Source organism: Tasmannia lanceolata, unplaced genomic scaffold (genome assembly GCF_043159265.1).
Source record: "Tasmannia lanceolata isolate RefF3 unplaced genomic scaffold, GAP_Taslan_0.1 ptg000012l, whole genome shotgun sequence".
NCBI classification, from domain to species: domain Eukaryota; kingdom Viridiplantae; phylum Streptophyta; class Magnoliopsida; order Canellales; family Winteraceae; genus Tasmannia; species Tasmannia lanceolata.
Window position 1 is genome coordinate 43,179,397 of NW_027518689.1, and position 26,739 is coordinate 43,206,135.

General features: G+C 39.3%; 1 protein-coding gene and 1 non-coding gene across 2 annotated transcripts in view; one reads left to right on the forward strand and one right to left on the reverse strand.

Moving 5' to 3' along the window:
• LOC143888304 (uncharacterized) overlaps positions 1–26,739 on the reverse strand; it is a 45,161-nt gene that overhangs the window by 10,850 nt on the left and 7,572 nt on the right. The window contains exons 3-7 of the mRNA XM_077392678.1: positions 24,216–24,277; positions 18,105–18,199; positions 15,232–15,321; positions 14,198–14,320; positions 10,323–10,400 (exon numbers count right to left, since the gene is read on the reverse strand). Coding sequence (XP_077248793.1) covers positions 10,323–10,400; positions 14,198–14,320; positions 15,232–15,321; positions 18,105–18,199; positions 24,216–24,277 — 448 coding nt within the window. The remainder of the gene's footprint in view (positions 1–10,322; positions 10,401–14,197; positions 14,321–15,231; positions 15,322–18,104; positions 18,200–24,215; positions 24,278–26,739) is intronic.
• LOC143889012 (U6 spliceosomal RNA) lies at positions 26,063–26,168 on the forward strand. The gene has a single exon (XR_013254639.1). It is a non-coding gene; the product is annotated as a U6 spliceosomal RNA (small nuclear RNA).

A 26,739-nucleotide genomic window follows, 5' to 3' on the forward strand; every position in this document is an offset into this window, starting at 1 on the left:
TTTCCCTCTCGGGCCACACCCCCCCCCCCCCCCGCGGCTCTACCCTCCCGCCCCTCCCTTTTTTCCTCTCTTAGGCCACCCCCAACCCTCGCCCCAACCCCGCACGACAGTCGCACCCCCCCCCCTCCATTTTCTCCCGTCCCTCTCTCTCCTAATCATTAATCTAACCCTAAACCTAACCCTAACCTTAATCCTAACCCTACTTTTAATCCTAGTGCGATTCCTACTTTGAGATTATCATTTCTCTTCTTCGAGGCTCCACCTCTGTGATTCCTGGATTCCGTCTAGCATTGTGACTTCGATGTATGCCCTCATTGGAGCCGTGTGTAGCACCCTAGCCTTGCCTTAGTTTGCCGGTCCTATCATTTCTCGTTGTTTTCTGCGCACCGCCGCTACAGGGTAGTCATTTCCTTTGTTGTTCGTCATTATGGATCCCGTTATTGAGAATCCATCGACAGGAGTGGTTCATGTAGTTAGTACGACACCCTCTTCGGCTTCTTCTTCTTCTATCTCTGTGGATGGTTCCTTCCCAACATGACTAATGTTAAGTTAGATAGGGCAAACTATATTACTTGGAAGGCAGCCGTTGAAACCTATCTTGTTGCTCGTAGCAAGGCCCACGTTATCCGTCGTGATCCCCCTCCAAAAATCGATTCCACATATGATCGATGGGAACATGAGGATGCTCTAGTTCGTACTCTACTTTGGCTAAGTATGGCTCCTCACATTGCTGGTCCTCTGATGCTTCTCCCTACGGCCAAGCAGATCTAGGATCATATTACTCTCCTTTACTCTAGCGTAGCCAATATTAGCCGTATGTTGCTCCACATACTCCGAGTGTATTCGCCTTCGACGTGATGATCTCTCTCTTGCCACTCACTACAGCCAGTTTGTGGCTCTTTGTCAGCAGCTTGATGTCTTCATGCCCCTCACGACAGATCTCATCGTTGCTGCTCCCCAGAGGGACCGATTCGTGTTGTTCAGTATCTAGAGAATTTGGATTCAGAGTATACGCATCTCCGTCAACAGATTATTGGATCTGGATCTATTCCTTCACTCACTGAGGTTTACTCCCAGGTCCAGTAGTGCTCTCTTGGTGATTCATTGCCACCCGTCCCTGTTGATGACTCAGCTCTAGCGGCCTATGATAACAGTAGTTGTCCCAGTCGTGGTGGTTCCTCCTTTGGCCGTGGTCGTAGCCGTAGCGACCGAGGCGGTGACGGTATTGGTGGTGGTCGTGGACGGTCATTTTGCACTCATTGTCAGCGAGAGGGCTATCGCATTGACATCTGCTACACTCTTCACCCCGAACTTCGTCATGCACGCTTGGCACACCCGGGTGCCACTAGTTCTTTCGAGACCTCTCAGCCCTCTGCCCTACTGCAGGTTTTGCCCAGCCAGGTAGCTCACTCACTACCCTTCGATCTAGCTCCGGGTCATGGATTATTGATTCTTGAGCCTCAAACCACATGACTGGTAACTCTTCTCAACTCGCATCGTTTAAGTCTTTTCCATCTGCATTTCAGTCCATCACTCTTGCTAATGGGTCCACTACTCCCATCACCGATGTTGGCACTATCTGTCCTCACCCTAGTCTTACCTTATCATCGGTTTTTTGTGTGCCTAGATCTCCATTTAGTTTGCTTTCGATTAGTCAAATTACTAAAACTTTCCATTGCTCTGTCTCATTTTACCCTTATTGCATTTTTCAAGATCTCTCGATTGGGAAGACGATTGGAACGGATCGTGAGGTGGATGGAATCTATCGTCTTGACTGTCGGCCGCCTACTGCTTTACATAGTTCTGTGGATGCCTTTCAGTGGCACTGTCGCCTCGGTCATCCCTCACTTCAGCGGCTTCAGCAGACACATCTGGTTCCAGGACCTATTTCCTCTTTTCAATGCGAGTCGTGTGAACTCGGGAAGCACCATCACGTGTCGTTTCCTTCCCGGGTCGTTAGTAGGGTGTCTATTCCGTTCCAGTTAGTTCATTCTGATGTATGGGGACCAACTAGGATTGCGTCTAGTACTGGCTTTAAGTATTTTATTGTCTTTAATGATGATTATTCTCTGATTATTCTCGCATGACATGGGTATATTTACTTAAAGACTGTTCTGAGTTGTTCTTTGCTTTTCGCACATTTCATTCTGAAATTAAAAGTCAACATACTTGCAACATTAAATGCCTTCGTACTGATAATGCTAGGGAATATTTTTCTGGCTCACATGGCTTTCAAGACTATTTGTTGAGCCATGGCATTCTACATCAGTCCTCTTGTGTGTACACCTCCCAACAAAACGATGTCGCTGAGAGGAAACTTTGTTATTTACTTGAGGTAGCATGTACCCTACTCTTTCAGATGCAAGTGCCTAAGATGTATTGGAGTGATGCAATCCTTACTGCATGCTTCTTATCCAATCGCCTTCCTTCTTCAGTTTTCGTGGTGACACGTCCTTTGTGGTTTTGAACCCAGGACAGGATCCCTTTCCTCTAATCCCCCGTGTGTTTGGTTGTGTCTGTTTTGTTTATCATCTAGGTCCAGACCGTGAAAAACTTGATCCTCGCTCCGAACGTTGTGTCTTCCTGGGATACTCTCGTATGCAGAAGGGGTATCGTTGCTACAGTCCTCGCCTGGTTTGTGTCCGTTGAAGTTTCTTTGAGTCTGAGACATTCTTTCCTCAGGGATTGGAGCCTCGCACTTCTCTTCTAGACTCGGAGGTATCCCTTCCTCTACCAGTCCTGCCGGACTCTATTGTGACACCATCTGTTCCTACACCGCCTCCAGTTATAGATCCTATCTCTGTTGTCCCTTCGGAGCAGTCACTTCATCCACCAACTACAAAGTAGTATCAAAGACGAAAGCAGAGCGATGGATCCAAGCCACCTCCTCTCGAACCGTCCTCTTCTCAGCCGGTGATCCCAGTCCCCTGTTCTCATGTATCATCTCTCCCATCCTCAGTTGTGGTTTCTGATTCTCATATTGCATCTCGTACATGTTCTCACTCTACTACGCATCCTATATCAAATTTTGTTTCCTATGATAATCTCACACCTGCCTTCAAAGGTTTTGTGTCTTCTTTGTCCTCTATGTCTTTACGACAGTTTGTGGCTGACACTCTTGCACATCCTGGCTGGCGCTAGGCCATGTACCTGGAAATGGGAGCTCTTGATACTAATGAGACTTGGGATTTACTTCCTCTACCATCAAGTGCTCGTCCTATTGGCTATAGGTGGGTATTCTCTATTAAATATCTACCTGATGGTATTGTTGAGTGCTTAAAGGCGTGGCTGGTAGCGAAAGGATACACTCAAACCTTCAACGTCTATTACACTGAGACCTTCTCCCCTGTTGTGAAGATCCCATCTGTTTGTGTACTTCTGTCTCTGACCGTGAATCATGGGTGGGCTTTGCATTAGTTGGATGTGAAGAATGTATTTCTTCATGGTGATCTCACTGAGAGGAGATGTCCTCCCATGTGTGTCGCCTACGCAAATTTCTTTATGGCCTCAAGCAATCTCAAAGCGCGTGCTTTGGGAGGTTCAGTGAGACAGTCATGCGCTTTAGAATGAAACAATGTGCAATAGACCACTCAGTCGGGTGCATTTTGTTGATTGTGAAGAATGCATTCACGAGGTATACCGCAATTAAAAGTCTTCTTGCAAAAAGAATTCTCCAATAAGGATTTGGGTCATCACAGGTACTTTTTTGGGATAGAGGTAGCCCGTTTTTCCAGAGGCTTATCTTTATCACAAAGAAAGTATGTTTTGGATTTGTTAGAAGAGACAAGCAATCTTGGGGTCAAACCAGCTTCTGTACCCATGGACCCTAATGTGAAGCATGTTCCAGAAGAAGGTGATTTGTTGAAAGACCCTGGCAAATACAGAAGACTGGTCGGTAAGCTCATATATCTTACGGTTACTAGTCCAGACATATCATACGTTGTAGGAGTAGTCAGTCAGTATATGAGCTCTCCACGTACCTCTCACTGGGTTGCAGTAGTCTCCAAATCGTCAGGTACTTGAAAGTTGCTCAAGGAAAGGGATTGTTGTTTAAAAGACATGATCATATGAAGATTGAAGGTTTCTCTGATGCGGATTGGGCTGGATCTCCAGCATATAGGAGATCAACCACTGAGTATTATACCTTTATAGGAGGTATCCTGGTATTATGAAGAAGCAAGAAGTAAGATGTCACAGCTAAGTCCAGTGTAGAAGCAGAATACAGAGCTATGGCACACACAAGCACTGAACTTATTTGGCTGTATTCACTTCTATCTGAGATTGGTTTTGCCTCCATCTTCTCCTTCGCAGCTGTATTGTGATAACAAAGCTGCAATACATATTGCTACCAATCCAGTCTTCCATGAGCACACTAACCACATTGAAGTGGATTGTCATTTTATTCGTCAGAGAATCCAGAAGAGAGATATGCACTGTGTTTACTCGGTCAGTTGATTAGTTAGCCAATATATTTACAAAGTCTTTAAGCAATGCTAAATTGAGCGATATATGTAACAAGCTAGGAATTTATGATATATACATTCCAGCTTGAGAGGGAGTGTTGGAATATGTAATATGCCTAAGGGTATAATAGACTTTGTACCTTTTATTGCTTTAATATAGATATATGAGTAAGGGGGAGATATCTCTCCAACTTATTCATTTTTCTCTATCTCTTTCTCTCAACAGCAACCACCAAGACCAAAAATATATAATCTAGATGATTGGTTTTGTGTGTATAGAGAGAGGGGGGTGTCATGGGGCAAATATTAGTATGTTCTCAGTATTCAAGATTTCACAAAAACTTGGAAGTTGATATTATATTTCAAAAGTTTACGATGTTCAAGAAATTCTACCTCTTAAATTGTGGGAAGAAATTCTGCCTCTTAAATTGTGGGAAGCCCACAATTTTTGAGCTACAAGTGATATGGAAATTTTTTTCGTGCTAGTTGTACAAAACATATACTTCGCAGGACCTGCATACTCATATTGGATGTGTATTTTGAACCAACATGAGTACAACAGTGTGAAACAACCAGTTACTCCAAAAGCTTAAGCTGTTGGAGAAAGTGTTACTAGATCTATTATACTTTAACAAACATATTGTACATTTTCATCCGGACAGTGTAATACACATAAAGTTAGTGCATTTTGACAAATACATGCATCGTCATACCACCGATATACAATGTATACCATATAGAATGTGCTAGATAATTGTACTTCTACTCTCATTACAAAGCACAATTTGAAGAATTAGCCACCGTAAGATTGGTTGGAGTGGACAAGAAGAAAAGCTACTAGCAAGCATGAATCTGGAAATTAATTTGTAAAAGGGATATAATTATCTGGTTTTAGTCAATACGGACAGTTGCATTTTAAAATGTAATTCTCCAGGCTTATCTCTTCTTTTGTTTCAGTAAAGCATTATGATGAAAAACAAGGCCAGAACAAAGTTCCCAAGAAGATAATAACAAAAGAAAGTATGAGAACTAAAATGTTACTTCTAAAATAGAGGGAAGACAAAGTTGGCAACATATCCCGGCCAACTCTATATCTAATAACCAATCAGAAATTAGATCTGCTTCTCAATGGGCTTGAGAGCATTTCAATTCGGAAACTTTTTCTCTCTCTTCCATGATCATGATTAGAACAAACATCAACACCGAAGAGACTTTACAGTGTAACTCTAAGTTATAAATTCCGTTCCGTTCCGCCCGGAATGGACCGGAATTCCGGTTTCGGTCTGGAATCCGGAACAGAACGACCATATATTCCGTTCTGGTCCATTTCGGTCATTTCGGTCGGAATTCCGGACAGGCGGAATGCCATGTTTCGTCCGAAATTCCCTATTTTTTGTGTTTTTTCATCTCCTCTAGTTTCCTCTTCTTGGTTCTGCTTTTTTCTTCCTTTTTCTTCTCAATACATTTACATAAGATTTACATGTAAATAAGGGAATACCCTCCATTTGGATCTATTAAAAATAGTTTCAAGACCCAAATTTAAAAGGATAAAAAGTCAACTTCTAGTTCTAGTACAAAATTCAAAAAAAAAAGGGTCGGGTCAAAATCTTAACTTCCATAACTTCCAAACAATGGGGTATTTTTCTAATTTTAAAAAATCCTAAATTCAATCATGTCCAAACAATATTAAATCCCAAAAAGTCCGGTAAAAAAATCTCATAATTTGGTCTCTAAAAAAATTTCATTTTGTCAGGCACTAGTCAACACACTTAAGATTTTCCTTTGTAAATGTTGGATCTTTTACATAGTTTGTTCATTTAATTGTTTCTTATATTTTTCTAACAATTTCTGTTTTTTGGATTTTTTCATATTTTTAACTATTAAAAAAAATTCCCCTCATCGTAGCGGAACGAAAAGTTTCGAACGAAACGGCGAATGAAACGAACGAAACGGCGAATGAAATGAACAAAACAGCGAATGAAACAGAATTTATAACTTAGGTGTAACTTAATACTTAAATTATTTTCCTGGGTCCACTCGTAGTGGAGGGGGTTTCGGCAAATGTCATTGCTTGGGCTTCGGGCCGCCGCCCCTAATCATGGAGACTGATGAGCACATTTATGTGTGAATTGTAGGTAGGAAAAGCATGCATATTTTATGCTTAGAGCGGTACTACTAAGGTATTTTGTATGTTTTTGGTGTTTCAGGGTTATTCTTGAATTTCCATGGAAAATGGAGCTAAGGTTGAAGATTAAAGAATTTTCCACCATTTTCCAAAGGGGTTTTCTTTATGGAAATATTAGTTCCAAGAGATGGGGTTCGGCCAATTAAAAATGTGGCCCATCATTTGAAGGATTTGGATCATCTTATGGCCCATCAATTGGTTGGCTTGGATAAGCCTTGGGAAATAATTTGTGGGGTACAACCGTACAACTACTTTGTATTTTGGCCCATCGATTGGGCGGCTCAGATCAGTCCACGAAAATGATTCAAGGGGTGCAACCATTGGTAAAGCCGAAATTCACACATCAACCCATTAATTTCGACGGTTCGGATCATCTCATTGGAATGGTTTAGGGGTGCAATTAATTACATGGTGGACTACCAAATGGATGGCTCGGATCGTTTCACGAAAATGATATAAAGGGGAGCGAATATATTTGTTCATGTTACAATGCATGGAGGGGTAGATTTGTCATTTGCGAATAATTGTGGCATTGTTGCAATTCATACAAAGGGTAAGGATAACTTGGTCGTTTCACAATACAAGCAAGAGAGAAAATAGGAAAGATGTCCCAGAGAAACAAGATTTGTACCTAGAGACCGTGATTCGATTCGAATCCCCGATTCTGGGGAACCCGGATTCCCAATTTATGAAAACCCCGATTCCCACTTTATAGGAACCCCGATTCTCAGGCGATTCCCTGCGAATCACCAGCGAATCCCAACTCCCCACGACTCTTAGCGATTCCCCGTCGAATCCCCGACGAATCCCCAACGATTCCCCGGCGAATCCCCGTCGACTCTCTGGCAAACCCACGATTCTCACTTCCCACCATCCCAGGAGCCTTCGATTCCCGCTTTCGATTCCCGCCTTGGCAACCTTGAGATGTCCAACCGACCCTCTCTCTCTCCTCACCCAATGATTTTCCTTCTCTCTCACTTCCTAATTCGTCTCCCTCTCCCCAACGATCTCTCTCTCTCTCTCTCTCTCTCTCTCTCTCTCTCTCTCTCTCTCTCTCTCTCCTTATTTCGTTTCCTATTTTCTCTCCCATCCCCCCAACGAAATAGCAATTCCCCCTAAAAGTTAGCCGCACCTACTATTTTGGAGATTTTTGCAATTTCGGCCAAGATTTCACACTCCCTATTTCGTTGGCAATAATAATGGAAAAAGAAAATATCCAATTGTAGCCCATCGTTTGAACGGTTTGGATTATTCCATGATGCCAATTCTCTTTATCTCATTTTAAAAAAACAAGAACGTGGGGTTTCTTAGAATAGACAAACGTCCAATATGGTTTGCATTGTGATGAGAGGGGCGTGACATCATGTAGTGAGGTGAACGAATTTCCATAAAAAGAAAAACTCGTTGGTTGGCCAAGTGTTGTTGCTATTTTTTTTTTGGGCAACACATAGCAAGATTTTCTTTATTTCCTTTGGAATGAACCTAGCTATGGCAAGTGATTAAAAAGGAAAGAATAAAAGAGAAAAAATAACAATTTTTTCTTGCTTCTCCATACAAAGCAAGTTTCGGCAATGGGATTCTTTCTATTTTTTTATACAGTTACGGCATCTCTTGGGAAACTTAGACATTTTTTTTTTAGAGGAGATATACAAAGCCCATTCAAGCTTTAATCTTGTCCTTTCATTTGTTCCATAAGATTGGCTTTTAATCTCCTCCCTACATCTTTTTCCATTCCCTAATTTAGCAATCTTTCTCACCCAAATCCTATATATTACTTTCTCCAATTTTCGCCCAACAATCTCTCCCCTCCTAATTTCATCCAACTCTCTTCTCTCCTCCTAATTTTCATTTTTTTTGGTGCTCTCTTGCTCTCTTTTGTCCTACAACTCTCCTCACTTCTCTCAATTCTCTCTCACTCTCTTTCACTTCTACAATTTTGGTTTCCTCTCTTCTCTCTTGTACTTTTCATCTCTTTCTACTCTCAACCAAGGACCAATCAACCATCCAAACCAAGGTGACATCAAGGATTGAAGGAGGATTTGGCCAAAGCTTGAGGAGAAGAATAAGACAAAGTTTTCTTTATTTTTGTTCTTTAATCAAGTACTTTTGCTTTCAATTTCAATTAAAAAAGAGTTCTCTTTGTTTATTTTCTTTTCTAAGTTCTTCAATGGCAATTCTTCTCTTTAATTTTGTTTCTTTCCCCTTCTCTATGAGTAACAAAATCCTATTTACTTAGGATTTAGTTGAAGCCATGGGGAAGGAGAAAAGTTGCTAATTAAAATCAATATACTTAATTGAATATTGAATAGGGTTTTGTATTTATAACATCCCAATCATTCATGCCATTGGCTTTCCCCTTTCGTATGAGTGATTGTCGATGAACAAATATAAATTCTTATATAATCTATAAAATTGGAGTGTATGATTATTCAATCCAATCCAAACTCATGGTGGATTCTAACCCTAATTAATCTTTTAATCGAATGAAGGCTTTTATACAATTTCCAATTACTGTTGCAATTGAATTCCCATTCGATTTAGAGTGCCATCGAATTTTTCAATTAATTTAGGCTTTTAGATTTTGGTTTTCTAATTAGGTTAAATAATTAATTAATATAAATCATTAGAATATTGGTTCACTTTGCCCAAATATAAGAGTGAAGTTGTAATCGTCTCTTCCCTGAGTTCGACCCGTATCTACACGTGATCCGTGCACTTGCAGTTATTTATAATATCACAATCAGAGACTATCACATGTCCTTGACGAGATTTGTGACCTTGTTCGGCTGCTTCGTCCCAAAATTGTGCACATGCGCCGTTCAGCTAACTCGGTAGCTGATGTTGCTAAAGAGGGCACCACTCTAGACGAAAACAGTGTCATTTTTAACGATCCGACGGTTGCTATCTTGTAGCTATTGCGAGCTGTATCGCTGTCATATTTTTGTTATTTTTCGGGGTCTTGCTCATGGATCTGTTTGCTAGGTTTTCGGGGACGTCTTGTCCCTGTCAATTGTAACCGGGTCATGATTCTCGGAATAAAATATTGTTATCTTTCAAAAAAATACTTAAATCCTTTAGTTGTGGCCTCCATACATATAAAAGCAAACCAATGAACACTCCCTCTGCCATATCCTAAACAATTCTGACCAAACTATTATGTGCTCTTGTGACCCAATAAAACCCAAAATGGTAACAAAGAAGAAAACTTGGACTGTCATGTCCTTGATCTCAATTAGGTCAATGAGTGCAGCCATATACTAAACAATGCAAACCAAACTGTTTTTTGACATCACGTTAAACCCAATAAAATTCAAAATGAAAAGAAAAAGAGAAAAGGAAGACAAGATTTTATGTTTTGTGTATTCCCTGTATGATGTGACTATAGTCAGAGATGTACCAATTGGCACTTGAATAAGAAAAAAGGGCTCAAGCCCATTAACATAAAATCATAAAAAGAGAAAGAAAATAAATCAACACAAAAACCTGCAAGTATAGACATCCACATCAATTGTTGTATACCAAAGAAGTGAAGATGTAATCAGAGAAAAAAGGATTAGAGATATCTACTACTACTTGCTAAAGATGCATTACACTTTGCTCAAAATAAAATCCTTTGCCACTTAAAGTGATTAAGGAGCTTATCACATCCATCTATGCTAAGCATGCTTACTCACCACAAGATCCCAAGGAGAGCAAATGGATGCAGCACCAGCAATAGGAGTATTCTCTCCCTCCTCTCCAAGATACTTAACCTGAAATAAGTCATATGTATCAAAAAGTAAAGAAACAACCAAATAATCCCTCCCTCCCACACATGAATTATGCATGCAATCAAATCTCTCATTTAAGTATGTGATGATGGATTTGGGGTTTAAGCATCAAGAACTGGTCTGCTTATTAGTGAATTTTCCCTAAAAAGCTGTCCCCTCCCACCTCCACCTCAGCCAAAGAATTAAAAAAACGCAACAAAGAAAATGCTGCCAATTTACATGTCACAAGCAAGTTTGACCTAAAACGCAGATGTAGTACACCTACTAGTTTTCCTGTAAATGCTTCAACAAATTAAGGTAAATCTGTTGAGAAAAAACCTCAATCAGCTTAGCTTCATGAAAGGAAAGTCCAGAAAGGCATGTTCTGCTAGTAACTCGCACGAAAACAATCTGGAAGATTGGACACCAGAAGATAACACATACAATTTTTGATAGAGATAAATTCTTGTGATAAACCTTACACTACAAAACCAATTTATTTAGTTACGAAAGGCTATAACAAGTTTGAGAAAAAAAAGGTGACTAAAGTTTTTGGAATATATAGGCCAACCTTACATGGAGTGATGACAGTTTTAAGCCAGACAAAATCGAATGGCGCATACAACTGACAGTCATTCAATAGTACATGGTGATGAAGACCATGGTTTTAAATTTCCACTGAAACCTACACGGAAGGACCGAAACACATATACCAAAACAAAAACACATATCGAAACAAAAACCATAAGTATATTAGTGGTATAATATATCAGTAATGAAGATATTAGGATTTATTTACATGTTATTTAGTTTCTAGGATTTTATTTCGATTTTATTTAGTTTCTAGGATTTTATTTTCCATGTTATTTAGAATTAGGAAATTTATTTATTATCTATGGAATTTTAGTTTAATTGCTTATATAAAGGCCTCATGTATTAGGGATTATTAAGTTTTGATGAATAAAGATTGATTGGCTTCTCCACTCTACAAACTTCTTCTCCTCCCTCTAATTTCCTCTCTTCTTCTCTCCCCGATTTCTTCTTCTATTCTCTTCTTCCCCTATTCTTCTTCTCTTCTATTCTTCTTTCCCTATTCTATCTCTTCTCCTCCTCTCCTATTCTTCTATTTCTCCCTAAATTCTTCTCTTCTACTTCTAATCTTCCCCTCCTCTTCTTCTTCTTTCTCCTGTTTCTTCTATTTCCCTTCCTGGTCCTACATCAGTTACATAATTATATTAACATTATCTACATATGAAATGTGGTGTATGTATTAGGTATAAATATTTATATCAATTACATGTGAAATATGGTAGGTAATGAATTATCAAACAACCGCAACAACACATGCCACTAGACGTTAGATGTTAAACCATTATGTATGGTTGCCTTGCTTGTGTCATGGTTTCGAAGTATTTATTTGTGCATATTCTGGCATTTCCTGAAGTACCATTTTAAAATTCTATCATTTGCACATGTTTTTATAAGTTTCCATAATTTAACAGGATTTCCATCAAAATTTTCAACTAAACCAAACAAAATGTTTCAGTTTTCATGGTGACAGAAACCGAAACCGAAGATTAAGACATTGATGAAGACATTGAAGTGGCTAGTTTGGAGCCCAACAGTCACAGTGACACCATTTTCTAAGACACGTGTCACTGTATTTGGTCTTTTGGAACAGTACATAAAAGTGGTCCCAACACTTGCTAATCACTCATAGATGTTAAAATTCAATGCTAAGAACTCCTTTTCCTATCAAACATTAAAAATTTGTTATTAAAACAAAGGAAATTGAATAGTGGTCTCCAGCCCAAAGCCAGCTACCTGAAGCATGAGACACTATAGGTGATTTATCTAGAGTCTAGACCCAAGAAATAAACAATTACAACATACACAGACTCGTCACATCAGAACCAAAGAGAGGATATGTTGGATCATCTAAATTTGTAATACAATAAGCAATGAGAAGCATCTCCTTTTATCCGCCTAAAGGAGTTAAATAGTCTCCTTGAATCCAAGTCAAATGAAGCTTAACTCCAATCCATAACCTTAGTCTGTCTAGCTCAGGGGTTTTCCCTTCTCTAATTGAACCAATGTAAACAAATATTAAGTGGGCATCTTTATTGGAGAGCACCCTCCTATTCTACCTGTCTTTCCAGTTTGCATCAAAATCTACGTCTCAAACGACCATTAGGGAAGCATCTCATGTAGTAACAGACTAGAAACTCCCCTAGTCAAAGAACATCTAAGCAAACGAGAAGGCATGGAAGAAATGTCGTTGGATAGACAATGGAGTGCTTAAAGACTTCAACAAAAATTCCTCTCAGCAAATCTGAGTATGAGAAAGAAATCCCAGAGAATATCATGCAATCGCATGCCCTCCCTGTGCTCTGATCTTGGGTAGCATGCCTTTGTTCGAATTCAACTCTGCCCTTTCTTTCCATCCATTATATACATATCTTAGGCCTTTAAAACCAAGGAATATTTCCCAAGCACAATTGTTGTTCCATTTCTATTTCCATACAGCAGCTTTTCTAGCAATGTGAACTCACGAGCATCATTGAACTTCATCATCCTATTATTACAACGTAGTTGAGGACAAAATTGTCAACTATGAGACCATGTTCCTTGCACAACAAAAATGAATAGGGATCAACCCACTATCTATAAGTAATGGCCTCTAACACGTTTGCTATGATACAAACATCTTGATATAAATAAGAAATGTTTGCAATAATATTCGAATTATGTGTATCGGCGAATAGGGTATAACCACGCAGTCTGATTCATATTAGACTTTCCATCCTAGCTCTACAACAAGCTATGGTTATCCTGATCTCTAGTGAAATTAGGACACTTTACCAAGGCCATGTGTTAGCCTCCCATAATACCTAGTCACACGAGTATTCGAAACATTGTGCAAGTAGCAGGCAACCCTTGGAAATTGTTAATTACACGATCAACCTCTAAAAGTTCCAGGATTGTCAAATGTATCATCCCAAGCATGCACTAATGAGCAAAAATAATATCTCATGAATATATAATGCATACAAAATCTGTATAGACCAAAATCTATCCAAACATTTGTATAAATGTGCAGAAAATCGAGAGATCGCTAATATCTCAAAATAGGATCAAACACGTTGTGCAGACAATGACAAGATGAGATGCAAGAAACACAAATACACAAAATAAGAACACAAGATTTACGTGGTTCGGTAGTGTGCTTATGTCCACGGGGGCAAGAGAGTTTCACTATTTCGATTAGGGTCACAAACTCTGCTTTGCTTTCCTCTCGGCCAAGAAATGCACAACCTCATGCTACGTAACCCCAATATGTGGCATATATATTAATGCCACTACATAAAGTCTTAACCTCACACCCAGCTCAACCCGTGTGTGTGTGTGTGTGTCGCGCACATTTGTCCATCAGGATGATTAATCACTGCCGAAATACAATACACGTGCACAACAAAATGATTGAAAGGATACGACGAAAGCCTAAAATGTATTGGGCCCATGTTCATGGATGCTCAAAATTCACCTTTTCCGCTTTTTAATAGGCAATACAAATTCATGAGAACACTGTGCAATTGACGTTTGACAGACAGAGTTGGTTTTGCATTAGAAATATTTGATAAGAATTCTGGTTGTCTACTGTATGCAACTACAAGCAACAAGTCATGATCGCAAATGTTAGGCCCCACCAAATCTGTCTAAATGTAATGTTAGATTGTCTAGGAAAAACACTTCAAGATTGACCAAACATGCAAGAATCAGTTGATAGCATTTTTAAATACCAGAATATTGGCACCAATGCTTGTCCCAACAGCAAACAAAGGAGCCTTCGGATGTTCTTGATGAAGATAGTTGACAACTTTCCGCAAATCCTCCGTCCATCCAGCATTATAAAAGCGGTCAGACTGCCCAAAATGGCATGAGAAAGTTTAGATTCTAAATGAAATGAAAAGAAGACATTCTAAATGAAATGAAAGGAAGACAATACAATTCAAACTCCGATCATCTAAAACAATCCTCATTGACTAACAAAAATCATAATTGAGTTGGAAAAAAACCCATGGAATTTTCATACATAAAAAGAGGTGGAAAACCAACCAGTACTAATAATGTGTTGCATGACATAAATAGGCATACCCTGGCAAGATAATGTGTACAGGAAATCAAAAATTGTAAGTTACTTTCACCACACATAAACAACATTGAGAAGCCTATGCAAATTGAAAAGTTTACCCTGTTTTTTTGGTCATAATGAATGTGCAAAGATGGAAGAGATAGATTGGTCAACTCTCATTCTTTGTAGCATTTAAGTAATAAGATGTACATTCTTTTTTAATGAATAATGAGCTGTAAATTTTGAATAGTAAAATCCCCTTGATCAGTGAAGCAAATATAAAAGCTTAAAAACCACATAGGTAGCCCATTTCCACTCTAATCTCCAACACCTTCAACAATACTCCCAACTGTGAAAATAACCAAGAATTATACATAAACAATAAGCATATTGTGCAGATACCTGAACACTCATGAAAACAACAATGCCCTCAAATTGGCAGTGACCATTGACAAATGGCAACTAAAAGATGCTTCAAACTAAAGAAGTGGAATATGGATATTGGATACAGAATCAAGCAACTAAAAGATGCTTCAAAATAAAGGGAAATCTGAGTTCCTCTGTGTCCTAATATTTTAACTAATCTTTTGTGACAGAATTATTTTTTGATAACCATAAACTAAATCAATCACGTTCTATGGCAAACCGTCTCCATACTCATTTGCTAGAAAGCATTTTCAGAACTCGTCAGAAGAAGCTTACAGTAATTGAAATGCCACCCAATCCTCGATGGTTGCTAACAACGACATTCCATCCTCGCTTCGCTATCTTGAAGGCAAGATGCTTTATATACTGAAATGCATATTCTTATGATATTAGAGTAAGGAACCAACTAGAATAATTCATAGTTCTCATTAAAGGACATATCATTACATTGGTTCAACACAATAAAAGGCTTAGAGTCGGGTAATGCAGGAGTCGAGCTATAGTCATAAACTAAGCAGCTATGTCAATCATTCAGCATCAAGTCAGCAAATGTAAAAAAATGGAGTGAACATTTAGGAAAGAAAATTTACCAATTACAACATTATTTTTATCTATGAACTTACACAAAATACTATAGGAACCACCGACAGGGACCATCGGGGATCTCAGTTTTGGAGATCACCGTGTGGACCTTCCATGTGGCAAATATATATGGTGGATCAGACTGTTGATCGGGTGGACCACCACGAGCCCGTATAGAACTCACTGCTCCCATCCAATCCCCCTATGGGATCTCATTTTGGCATGTAATCAGGGCCCCACCATACCAAAGACCACCTCAGCAAATGCGTCCCATGCGTATGAAGGGCCAAGGCAGTCTCCAAGAACTAGGACACTAAAGTCCCCTTTGCAATCCTCATTAACGTATCAAAATCAAACTCAACTCAACTCAACTAAGCCTTTGTCTCAAACTAGTTGGGGTCGGCTAATGAATCTCAACAACTCAACTAAGCCTTTGTCCCAAACTAGTCGGGGTCAGCTAATGAATCCTTTAGAAAATCTTCATGAAGAAGGTGAAAGGATCTACCTGGCTCAAATTGACTAAGTCTAATCCTGACAGTCTGACAGTAGTTGGGTTCGTCTACATGGATCATTTTCTTCCATTCTCTCCTATCCAACGTCATGTTCTCTGTTATGTTCCTAACCATCAAAAGTCTCTCCTCATTGTTTCTACCCAAGTTGTTTTAAGTCTACCCCTACCTCTTTTTACTCCATCAACTTGGCACGAGTCACTTCTTCTCACTGGAGCATCCAAAGGCCTACGTTGGATATGCCCAAACCACATTAAGCGGTGCTCTCTCATCTTCTCCTCAATTGGTGCAACCCCCACCTTTTTACGAATGTCTTCATTTTTAATTCTATCTAACCTTGTGGCCGCACATCCATCTAAGCATTCGCATCTCCGGTACACTCTCTTATACACATGCTGCTTCTTGGTGGCCCACCATTCTAAGCCGTATAGCATGGCTGGCCTCACAGCTGTCTTATAAAACTTTCCCTTCAACTTGGTAGGAAATTTACGGTCGCACTGAACTCCTGAAGCATGCTTCCACTTCAACCAACTTGCTCTTATTCTGTAGTTAACATCATCTTCAATCTCTCCTTCCTTACGTAGGATTGAACCAAGGTAGCGAAAGATATCTCTCTTATGTACCTCCTTTCAAGTCATATTTACTACATCCCCCCCTGCCTCCTTACATTAGTAAAGTTGCACTCCATATACTTTGTCTTAGTCCTACTCGGTCCAAAACCTTTGGATTCCAAAGTAGTTCTCCATAACTCTAACTTAGCATCAACTCCTGCTTTGGTTTCGTCAATTAATACTATGTCATCTGCAAATAACATACGCCAAGGCAACTCATCCTGGATACCCTCCGTAAGTTCATACATAACTAGCATAAAAAGATAAAGGCACATCATCCTGGATAGCATCCTGGATACCTCATAAACATATCAAAGTTTGATATTAAAGATATTACTTTTCTTATTTTTGAATGATAAAGAAAGATTGCATGTAAGGAGGATAGCCTTACAACAGCATCTTTATGTCTTCAATCTGTGACCTATGTGTTTAGTTTACTATGTCCACAGTCAAAATACAAAACCCTCGGTGATTTTAGTTCTCTTGGGATTAAACTGAATTTTTTGGTGAAAAACCGTGAAACATTTCTATCTATTACTCTAATTTTCTATAATTTTGAAAGAAACTAAAAGTTCTTCGCTCATTATTTTCTTGTGGTGCTAGAAGTGTCATACCCACGGTTTTAAATTTCCCACAAAACTAACACGAAACAATTCAAATGTTTCTATTTCCATCCCCACCGAAACACATACCAAAACTAAAACCGCAAGTGAATTAGTGGTATAATATACCAATGTTTCGTGTGTTACGTAATTATATTTCCATCACTTTCAAGCGAAATGTGGTGTATGCATCACGTATAAATACTCATATGAAATACATTTAAAATGTGGTATGTACTGAATTATAAGACATGCGTGATAACGCATGTCACCATATGTTCGATGTTGTTAAACCATCATGTGTAGTTGTTTTGCTTATTTGATTCTTTGTCGGTGTCTATTTGTGCTTATTCTAGCCCTTTCTGAAGTTTCATCTTAAATGTCCAAAAAAACTGCCCATCGAAAATCCTAGTTATCTAATCAGTGACAAATGAACAGAAGTTTAAACAAAAAAATGACCAATTGTTCATTTTCAACAAAAGGTTAAAAAATCCTATCGGTCAGGATTGTGTTTAAATGATGAAACTTTCAGGCAGTGGCCCATCCAAAATGGGCCCTAGTAGATGATAGGTTCCAATCACTATAAACACGCCATGTGTATTGTAGGATCAGGGTGGACTACCTGAATTGTAGTGTTATGGGTAGCTTCCATTTCCTCTTTAGTGAAAGCCGAATTAGGCTTTAACTAGAATTGATGAAGTTAATTCAAAGTTGTGAGCTTTTGGTGCAAGATGAAGCTTTTAAATCTAGATCTACAGCACCATAGAAGCGACTAATAATAGGTAGTTCTGAAGTCACTGGGGGATAAAATTACAAGGAATGATGATATAAAAGATATAACTTACAGCAGCAACAGAATCACTTGTCAACCCAGGTATCACTACCACAATAGGGGTTGTATCATCTTTAGAAAGGAAACCACCCCTTGAACTGATGCAATCTGCAAGTGCAGCAATTAGTGAAGCATTTTTATCTCAATTTTGCTTACTATACTTTTCAGATGGCAAAAAGGGAACTAGGCTCTATATTCACTACAGTAGAATATAATTAAAAATCAATAGATCCTCCAAAGAATCGAAATCATCATGGATTTACTAACAAGAGTTACATAAAATATGCTAAACACCAAGAACATAAAAGACCAAGTAACATCTAAAAACAATAAGCATGCCCACATCCACTAAAAATCAACAAAAAGAGACATTAAACAAGAATGAGCTGCAAACATCAGCATTCAACACTTTTAGCCTTTTAGGTGACGATAAAAGTGAAGGCCAATTCATCCAAAAGGACAAAATAACAAAAATTTGCTAGCATGTCATCCCTAGTTGTCACTCCTTGCCAAGAAAAAAACCAATGGAACCTAAAATAAACTTCTAAAAATATGAGAAATCAATATTAAATTTTCCACACATGAGAGCAGTGATACTCTCTTGGGTCCTGTATTACAGAATATTCAAAAACATGAGAGCCATGGATACATCAAAAAGGAGCATTTCAGCACATGAAAAGAAATAGAATCAAAATGCAGAAACGTAGCATGCAAAAAATCATAGACAAAGAAACCACTGTAACATACAAGTATGCTTCTCCAGCACAGACGCCTGCATTATTTGAGAATAGAAATAACATGTCATCTTGGAGCATAAAAGCAACCAAAATTGTCAAATTCTCATTGTTTGTGCGAATTTGAAAGCACCCAAACTCGGAAGTGGAGCAGACCAAGTGATGTAGCACTGTGAAGAAAAATTGAGGAAAGGGGAGAGAAATAGACGAAAGGGGATAGAATTAGACGAATAGGGGCAGAAGAGACGAAAATAACCAGAAGAATTGACGAATTTAGGGAGAGAAGAGAAGAAATCAGAAGAGAGAAGAAGAAAACCAGAATTAGAGGGAGAAGAATCTTTATTCAATATCAATAACCATCAAAAGTTACAAAATAAGCTGTAAAGAGGCTTATATATAGGCAAATAAACAACCTAAAAGATAGAAACCTACTAAAATAAGAATTCTTAAAACACTAAACTTCCTAATTCTAAATAACATGGAAAATAAAATTCTAGAAACTAATAACATGGAAATAAAAATACGAGAAAGTAAATAATACGGAAATAAATCCTAATATCAGCATCATTCTCTCCCGGCTGAAAAAGAACTCGCCCTCGAGTTCTAGTCCACCTGGGTCATAGATGTAAACAATCCACTGAAGTAGTAGAACGCGTAATCCGGCGGAAGCAATCATAATGTCTAACGCTCGAGACAATCGGGAGAAGCATTTGCAAGGTCGGCGGAAGAAGAGGGAAGAAAGTGCTCATGTAGACTCATGCGAACAGAATCTGCGCTGGAGAAGTAAACTAGCTAGGAAGAGATATACACAAATAGAGAATGCTTGTGAAGTAAGTTACCTGTGCAAGTAACTTGCTAAAAAAAAGGAAAGAGATTTCTTACCTGTTAACCAACTTTTAGCAAACGACTTTTACCTAGTAACCTATGGTTACAGGTAATAAGAGATGTACACAAAAAGAGAATGCTTGTGAAGTAAGTTACCTGTGCAAGTAACTTGCTAAAAAAAAGGAAAGAGATTTCTTACCTGTTAAGTTACCTTATATAAGGTCATTAACACCCCTCCCCCTTCCTTTCCTTGCACACCCCCTTTCTATTAACCAATACCAGTTTACCAACCCCTTTCTCCTAGGACAACCCCCCTAGCTTAAGCCTTAGTTAGTCACGTGAGGCTTTGAGAAAAAAAAGAAAATAAATAAATAGAGTTTCTTTTTCCCTCTCTACTTTCTCTCTCTACGCCATCTCATTTTCTCTCTCCTCACCTGAGTCGTTTCTGCTCAAAATTGGCCCTCGACCTCAATACGAAAGTTGTTCATGACAACTTTTAAAGTGCATCCAGCCTATTTCCAGCAGCGGACAGCAGTCTTCAGCACAGTTTCATGAGCCATCTCAGTCGTTGATCGCGCCCCTACTTCTGATCATCAGGTTTCACTCATCCGATTTCAAATCCACGACAGACGATGTGCTTCTTTCGACATGCCAGACAGATCAGACAGTTGATTTCCGTTTTCGACATTGATCCCTATGCCTTCACCATTTATTCCATATTTTGATGGGTACGACGAAAGCTATTGGAATGGACGCACTCCCTTTAGCTATTATGAGGATGCATGTTTACAGTGGATTGATGCTCTAGACGGATATCATGAGTACAATGGCCATGATCACCAAGCGAATATCTACTGAGCTAAAGAAATTGTGCGACGACAAGGCCGATGCTCATGGGACCACATGGAAACGTCCCGCCGTAGAAGAAGCGAGCCTCCAATCTGTCATTGGAAGGATGTTCGTGATTTTTTTTATGGCTCTTTATACGCTCCACTATCTACGGAGATTGAAGCGGGAAGAAGCAGCTCGCTAGGAACAAGAAGCAGCAGCCCGTTGTGCACGCGAAGCTAAAATTGAAGCTGAGAATTTAGAGCGTCGCATGCGTGAGTCAGATTTGCAGAGCCACTCCACTACTTCATCCGTCTTACCCGTTGCTGATATTCTTATGAGTCCATATGCTAATATTGATGAGATCATTGATGTTGAGCCATTGATTCCATCAGATTCAGACTCTGAGATGGACGATCCAGAGTTAGAGACTCAATTGATTGCTGATATCGACATTGTTGCGCATGATGCTTCAGAGATTTCTGCCGCACCGATTGCCGATCATATAGGGAGTGAGCTCACTCTTCTGAGGCAGATATTGTGGCAGATCCACGTGAGGCTGATCCATTGCCTGAGTCCGAGCCGAGTGACCAGATCGTCGAGGCATTACCAGAGCATACGGAGCACGAGCTGATCATTGAGGATGCCGATCCCATATCATTACATAAGCACACTGATAGCATTGCTTCTCCAGTAGATGCCACGATAGAGATGATTATGGAGGTCGAGCCCGCCGATTTCAGTGCACAAGATGACCATCTTGATGCTAATCATGGATTGATACTGCCCATAGCTGTTTTGCCGATCTAGGAGGAGTACGTTGCCATCTTCCCAGCTTATTTTGTAACTTTGATGATTATTGAATAAAGATTGATTGGCTTCTCCTCTCTACAAGTTTCTTCTCCTCCCTCTAATTTCCTCTCTTCTCCCCCAAGTCTTCTTCTTCTCTTTCTCCTCTATTCTTCTTCTTCTGCTCCCATTCTCTTCTAGTCTTCTCCTTCTATTCTCTTCTTTCCCTATTCTAATATATCCCACAATTGTGTACTCTAAATTTTGTTTTTGTCATAGCCAAATGTCGTTCTACTCCAAAAAAAATGAGATTCTTGGATGTGAGTTACCAAACATGATTACGTTGCCAGGAGCACTCCAGAAAATTCATTTTGATAAGGCAGATACACAATATTAATGTTAGAATAAGCTTATATAGCCTAAGGGCCTTATAGTCTTTTCATATATTCTTTTCATAATAAATATATACGTGTGTGTTAGGGCAAGTAGGCTAATACACAACATTTCATTCTCAAATCTCTTTGTTAACATGGTATCAAAGCCCTAGGGTTTCTCGATGCCCTAGGGACCTCCATTGAAGACCTCTTGTCTTCCTGCAACGCCTCAAAGATTTCCTTCAGAATGAATTCAGCACAAAAGATCTTGGTGTTCTGAGATATTTCTTAGGCATTGAAGTGGCACATTCACAAAGGGGGCTATCTTTGTCCCAAAGGAAGTATGCTCTTGATATTTTGGAAGAAACATGTCTTCTGGGGGCAAAACCTGCACAGACTCCTATGAATTCGAATGTCAAGCTGTCACCTGATCAGGGGGAGCCACTAGAAGATCCTGGTCGATACAGACGGTTAGTAGGACGGTTGATCTATCTCACAGTCAAGGTTTTAAATCTCGGTTTCGGTTTCGGTGTTCGGTACGAAATTTCGGACGAAATCTTGTAAAAATTTCACCGAAATTTCCGAAATTTCCGAAATTTCACCGAAATTTTGTACTTCACCGAAACGTTTCACCGAAATTTCCGAAATTTCCGAAATTTCACCGAAATTTTACCGAAACGAAACGTTTCGGCCGAAATTTCCGAAACGTTTCGGCGAAGTTTGGTACTTTTCCGACTCACAGTGAATTTCGTTTCGGTTTCCACCGAAACCGAAATATTTCGGCCGAAACGAAACATTTCGGCCGAAATTTAAAACTATGCTCACAGTTACTCGTCCGGGCATTGCATATGTTGTTGGTGTGGTTAGCCAGTATATGAGTGCGCCTCGGACATCACATTGGTCAGCTGTGATCCAGATAGTGAAGTATCTAAAGAAAGCTCCCGGGAAAGGTCTTCTCTTCAGGAAGCATAACCATTTGAGAATTGAGGGATACTCTGATGCAGACTGAGCCGGATCTCCTGCTGGCCGGCGATCTACTAATGGCTATTGTACCTTCATAGGTGGAAATCTAGTATCTTAGAAGAGTAAGAAGCAGGACGTTGTGTCACGATCCAGTGCAGAAGCATAATACAGGGCCATGGCTTACACAAGCTGTGAATTAATTAGGCTACGGTCGTTTATGTCAGAGATTGGATTCTCATACTCCTCACCTGCGTCCCTCTACTCTGACAACAAGTCAGCCATTCACATAGCTATGAATCCGGTATTTCACGAACGAACTAAGCATATAGAAGTGGATTGTCAGTTTATTCGTCACAGGATTTAGACAGGCCAAATTCAAACCGAGTTCACTCGAACGAATGATCAGATTGCAGACATGTTTACCAAGCCGTTGAATGGAGTTCGATTGAGTGATTTATGTAACAAGCTGGGCATGTATGACATTCATACTCCAGCTTGAGGGGGAGTGTTAGAATAAGCTTATGTAGCCTAAAGGCATTATAGTCTTTCCATATATTCTTTTCATAATAAATACATATGTGTGTGTTAGGGCAAGTAGGCTAACACACAACATTTCATTCTCAAATCTCTTTGTTAACAATTAATAATCCAGTTTTCGAGGACCAAACATATTAAATATCGATTACCATTTTGTTTGTGATAAAGTGATCAACAAGGAAGTGTCTAATCCTACGTTCTATCATAGTATCAGCTACATGATATTTTCATCAAAGCTATAAGCATTAGTAGATTAGATTTTATTTATTCCAAGGTGAGCATGCATGACACTTTACTCTAGCTTGAGGGGGAGTGGTACGAGTACTTTATGTTATGATAGGACCCATCATTTAAGTGGTTAACTTACACTTATGTTCACATTGGATGGGTCTCATGATCATTAAGAGTACTGATGGCATACTTGTAAAGAAATTATTCACATTATATATTTTCTCTTCTTTACGCTAGTAAAAGGGATCATCTCATCCCTTTGTTTTGTGTCCTATTTTCCTTTGTTTAATAAGGTTTTCTTTCAGCAAAAAACAATGATAATCAATATCACTATCATTAGTACCTTAAGCCAAGTCACTGTGTGGGCTAATGACAAATCCCCGGGTCCCTGGAGATTCTCCAATATAATCAACCAAATTTGGAATATCAGCTTCACCGGTTTGACATCATTTTTCCTCGTTCAGCCAATGCATAGGCTGATGATTTAGCTAAATTTGGAACTCACAAAGATAGTATGATTGTTTCAGATTTGTATCCCATATCTTGAAGGGGTTTTCTTTTCTAATCTTCTATGCCATTGTTATTGCTTTTCGCTCTTGTAGTTGTGAGCTCTTTGGAGACGCCTTGGCACCCAGCCTACTTTTTTCAGGTTTATATCGTACATTCAGTTTACCGATGGAATATGGTACATTTAGTTTACCCATGGAATATACAAAAATATGGAACATAAGCCATTCATTTCATTTGCATGAAACTATTTGTGTAAGGCCCATGCAACACCAATAATTTTTTAACAGCAAAACACTTGAGATTCTATACAAGAAGAATACATTTAAACTTTACCATCAGATAACACCAGCCAATCCAGAGCAATAGTTCCACCATCAGGCACATGGAATACTTGCCTGAGATACAATAAATACTCAGTACAGAGAAGATAGATGACCCACATCAATCTAAGGTACACAAGTAAACTATCTTAAATATATTATCATCATGAGGGAGATTGAAAAGCTGGTAGTAAAAAGCTGCATCACGTACAAACAGGTGAAGGGTAGGCCTCACACAATTAGAACAGAATAATATCTTTTCATCACTTAAATATCTGTCAACCAATGTGATGTGATGTGATTCAGACATCTTACATTACATTTAGTCATTTTTTTAGTGGACATGTATTTTACTTTTATGTAGAATTTACTTTGATTTAGAAATATTATTCATCCTAGATGTGGGGGAGGTCCATGTCAGCGTATGGCCCCCCACATCCCTTTTCCTATGGTACAACTTACGTTTATTAAAACCATATTTTATAACCTTTTACCCATGGCCCACTTTATTTCTTATTGGCTAATGGCTAAAACTCCTAATCCTAAAGTGAACCTAAAGCTATATCCTATTGATTAGTTATAAGGCCCGCGACTAAAACAAATACCCTCTCAATACCCCACAAAAAAAAAACCCTAATTTAGTCAATATAAAATATGAAGAAAAAAAGGGGACCCCTCTTGTGTCAAGATACCCATCTCAATCAACCCCACACTAAAAAAAAAAAAAAAAGAAATCTTCTACTCCTCTCTTTTCATCCGTCAATTTCCTCATCTCTCTCCCTATCCTTCTCCGTTCTACATCCGTTTTCCTTCTTCCCCTTTTCTCTCTTTCACCCCCCATGGTCACCCCTCAATTTCCTCACCTCTCCTTATCCTTCTCTTCTCCTCTCTCTCACCCCTCATGGCTGGGTTCATAAGCCACCCCCTTCTACTCCTCTATCTCACCCCCACTCCCCCTCCACCCCGATGATTGCGCTCAAAATCTCTCTCTCTCTCTCTCTCTCTCTCTCTCTCTCTCTCTCTCTCTCTCTCTCTCCACACACACCTACGGTTGATCTTTGTTAAAGTATAAAAGATTAAATACTGCCCTTCCCCAACAGCTTAAGCTTTTGGAGAAGTTGGTAAGTTAACATGGTATCAGAGCCAAAGGTCACGAGTTCAAACCTCCTCGATGTCAAAAATATTCACATGCAATGGTCGGCCCAAGGTGGGACCACATGTGCCACGTGTTTGCCAAGTGGGCCACACATGAGGGGGAGTGTTAAAGTATAAAAGATTAAATACTGCCCTTCTCCAACAGCTTAAGCATTTAGAGAAGTTGGTAAGTTAACAGTCTTGATTCCTTTTCTTAAACTTGATTTCTTTCTTGATCTTTGATTTCTTTCTTGACCTTGATTCCCTTTGTTTGGCTGTGAACAGCCCTTCTTCCCCTCTCTCCAGCTTGCTCTCTTCCACCTCTCGAACATCATGATCAAAGCAAGAAGTCTGGCATGCCCTCCCAGGTACCGATTATATTTTATTTTTTACTTTCTATAACATTTTTCCCCAAAAAAAACTCTTTTCTATTTTACTTTTGTTAACTAACCAACTTCTCCAAAAGCTTAAGCTGTTGGAGAAAGGCGTTATTTATCTTTTATACTTTAACACTCCCCCGCACGTGTGGCCCACTTGGCAAACACGTGGCACATGTGGTCCCACTTTGGGGCGACCATCACATGTGGATTTTTGCTTTTTGCTATCCAGGAGGTTTGAACTCGAGACCTTTGGCTCTGATACCATGTTAACTAACCAACTTCTCCAAAAGCTTAAGCTGTTGGAGAAAGGCGTTATTTATCTTTTATACTTTAACAACTTTATATAATCTTCGGAGACATCCGATAAAATTGGAACGATATAGAGAAGATTAGCATGGCCCCTGCGCAAGGATAACACGCACAAATCGAGAAATGGTCCAAAAAAAAATTTTCAAAAAAAACATATTTTCCTCACAGTCACACCCTTTGAACCTTCCCCCTTCTTTTCTACATAGCCAACCCTTTTTCATCAGTTCACTGATCTAACCCAATCAGCCTTGTGGGTCACCCATACACCCTAACAGTATCCTTTCATAACTTGCTTATTTCCTTTATCCTATTAGCATCTTTGTTGTAAATTCCGTTTCGTTTCGTCCAGAATGGACGAAACGAACCGGTTTCGTTCCAATTCCAGAACGAAATTCCAAAAATTTCGTTCCGGTGGAAATTTCGTTCCATTCTGGCCATTCCGGACGAAATTTTATGAAATCCGGAATTTCGTCCGGAATGGACGAAATTCTCCATTCCGGCCGGAATCGAGCAGAACGGCTAGTTTGACTGGATTTTGCAGATTTTACAACAATGCCCTTGGAACGGCTCTTTTTGGTTTTTGACCATTTTAACCTCAAAATGTGACCGTTTATAGCTGTTGGAAAGGATATTTTAGTCATTTTTAAATGCACAATCAATTAAAAACTCTATAAATAGCCTTTTCCCTACCTTCTTATCCTCCACCTTCACATA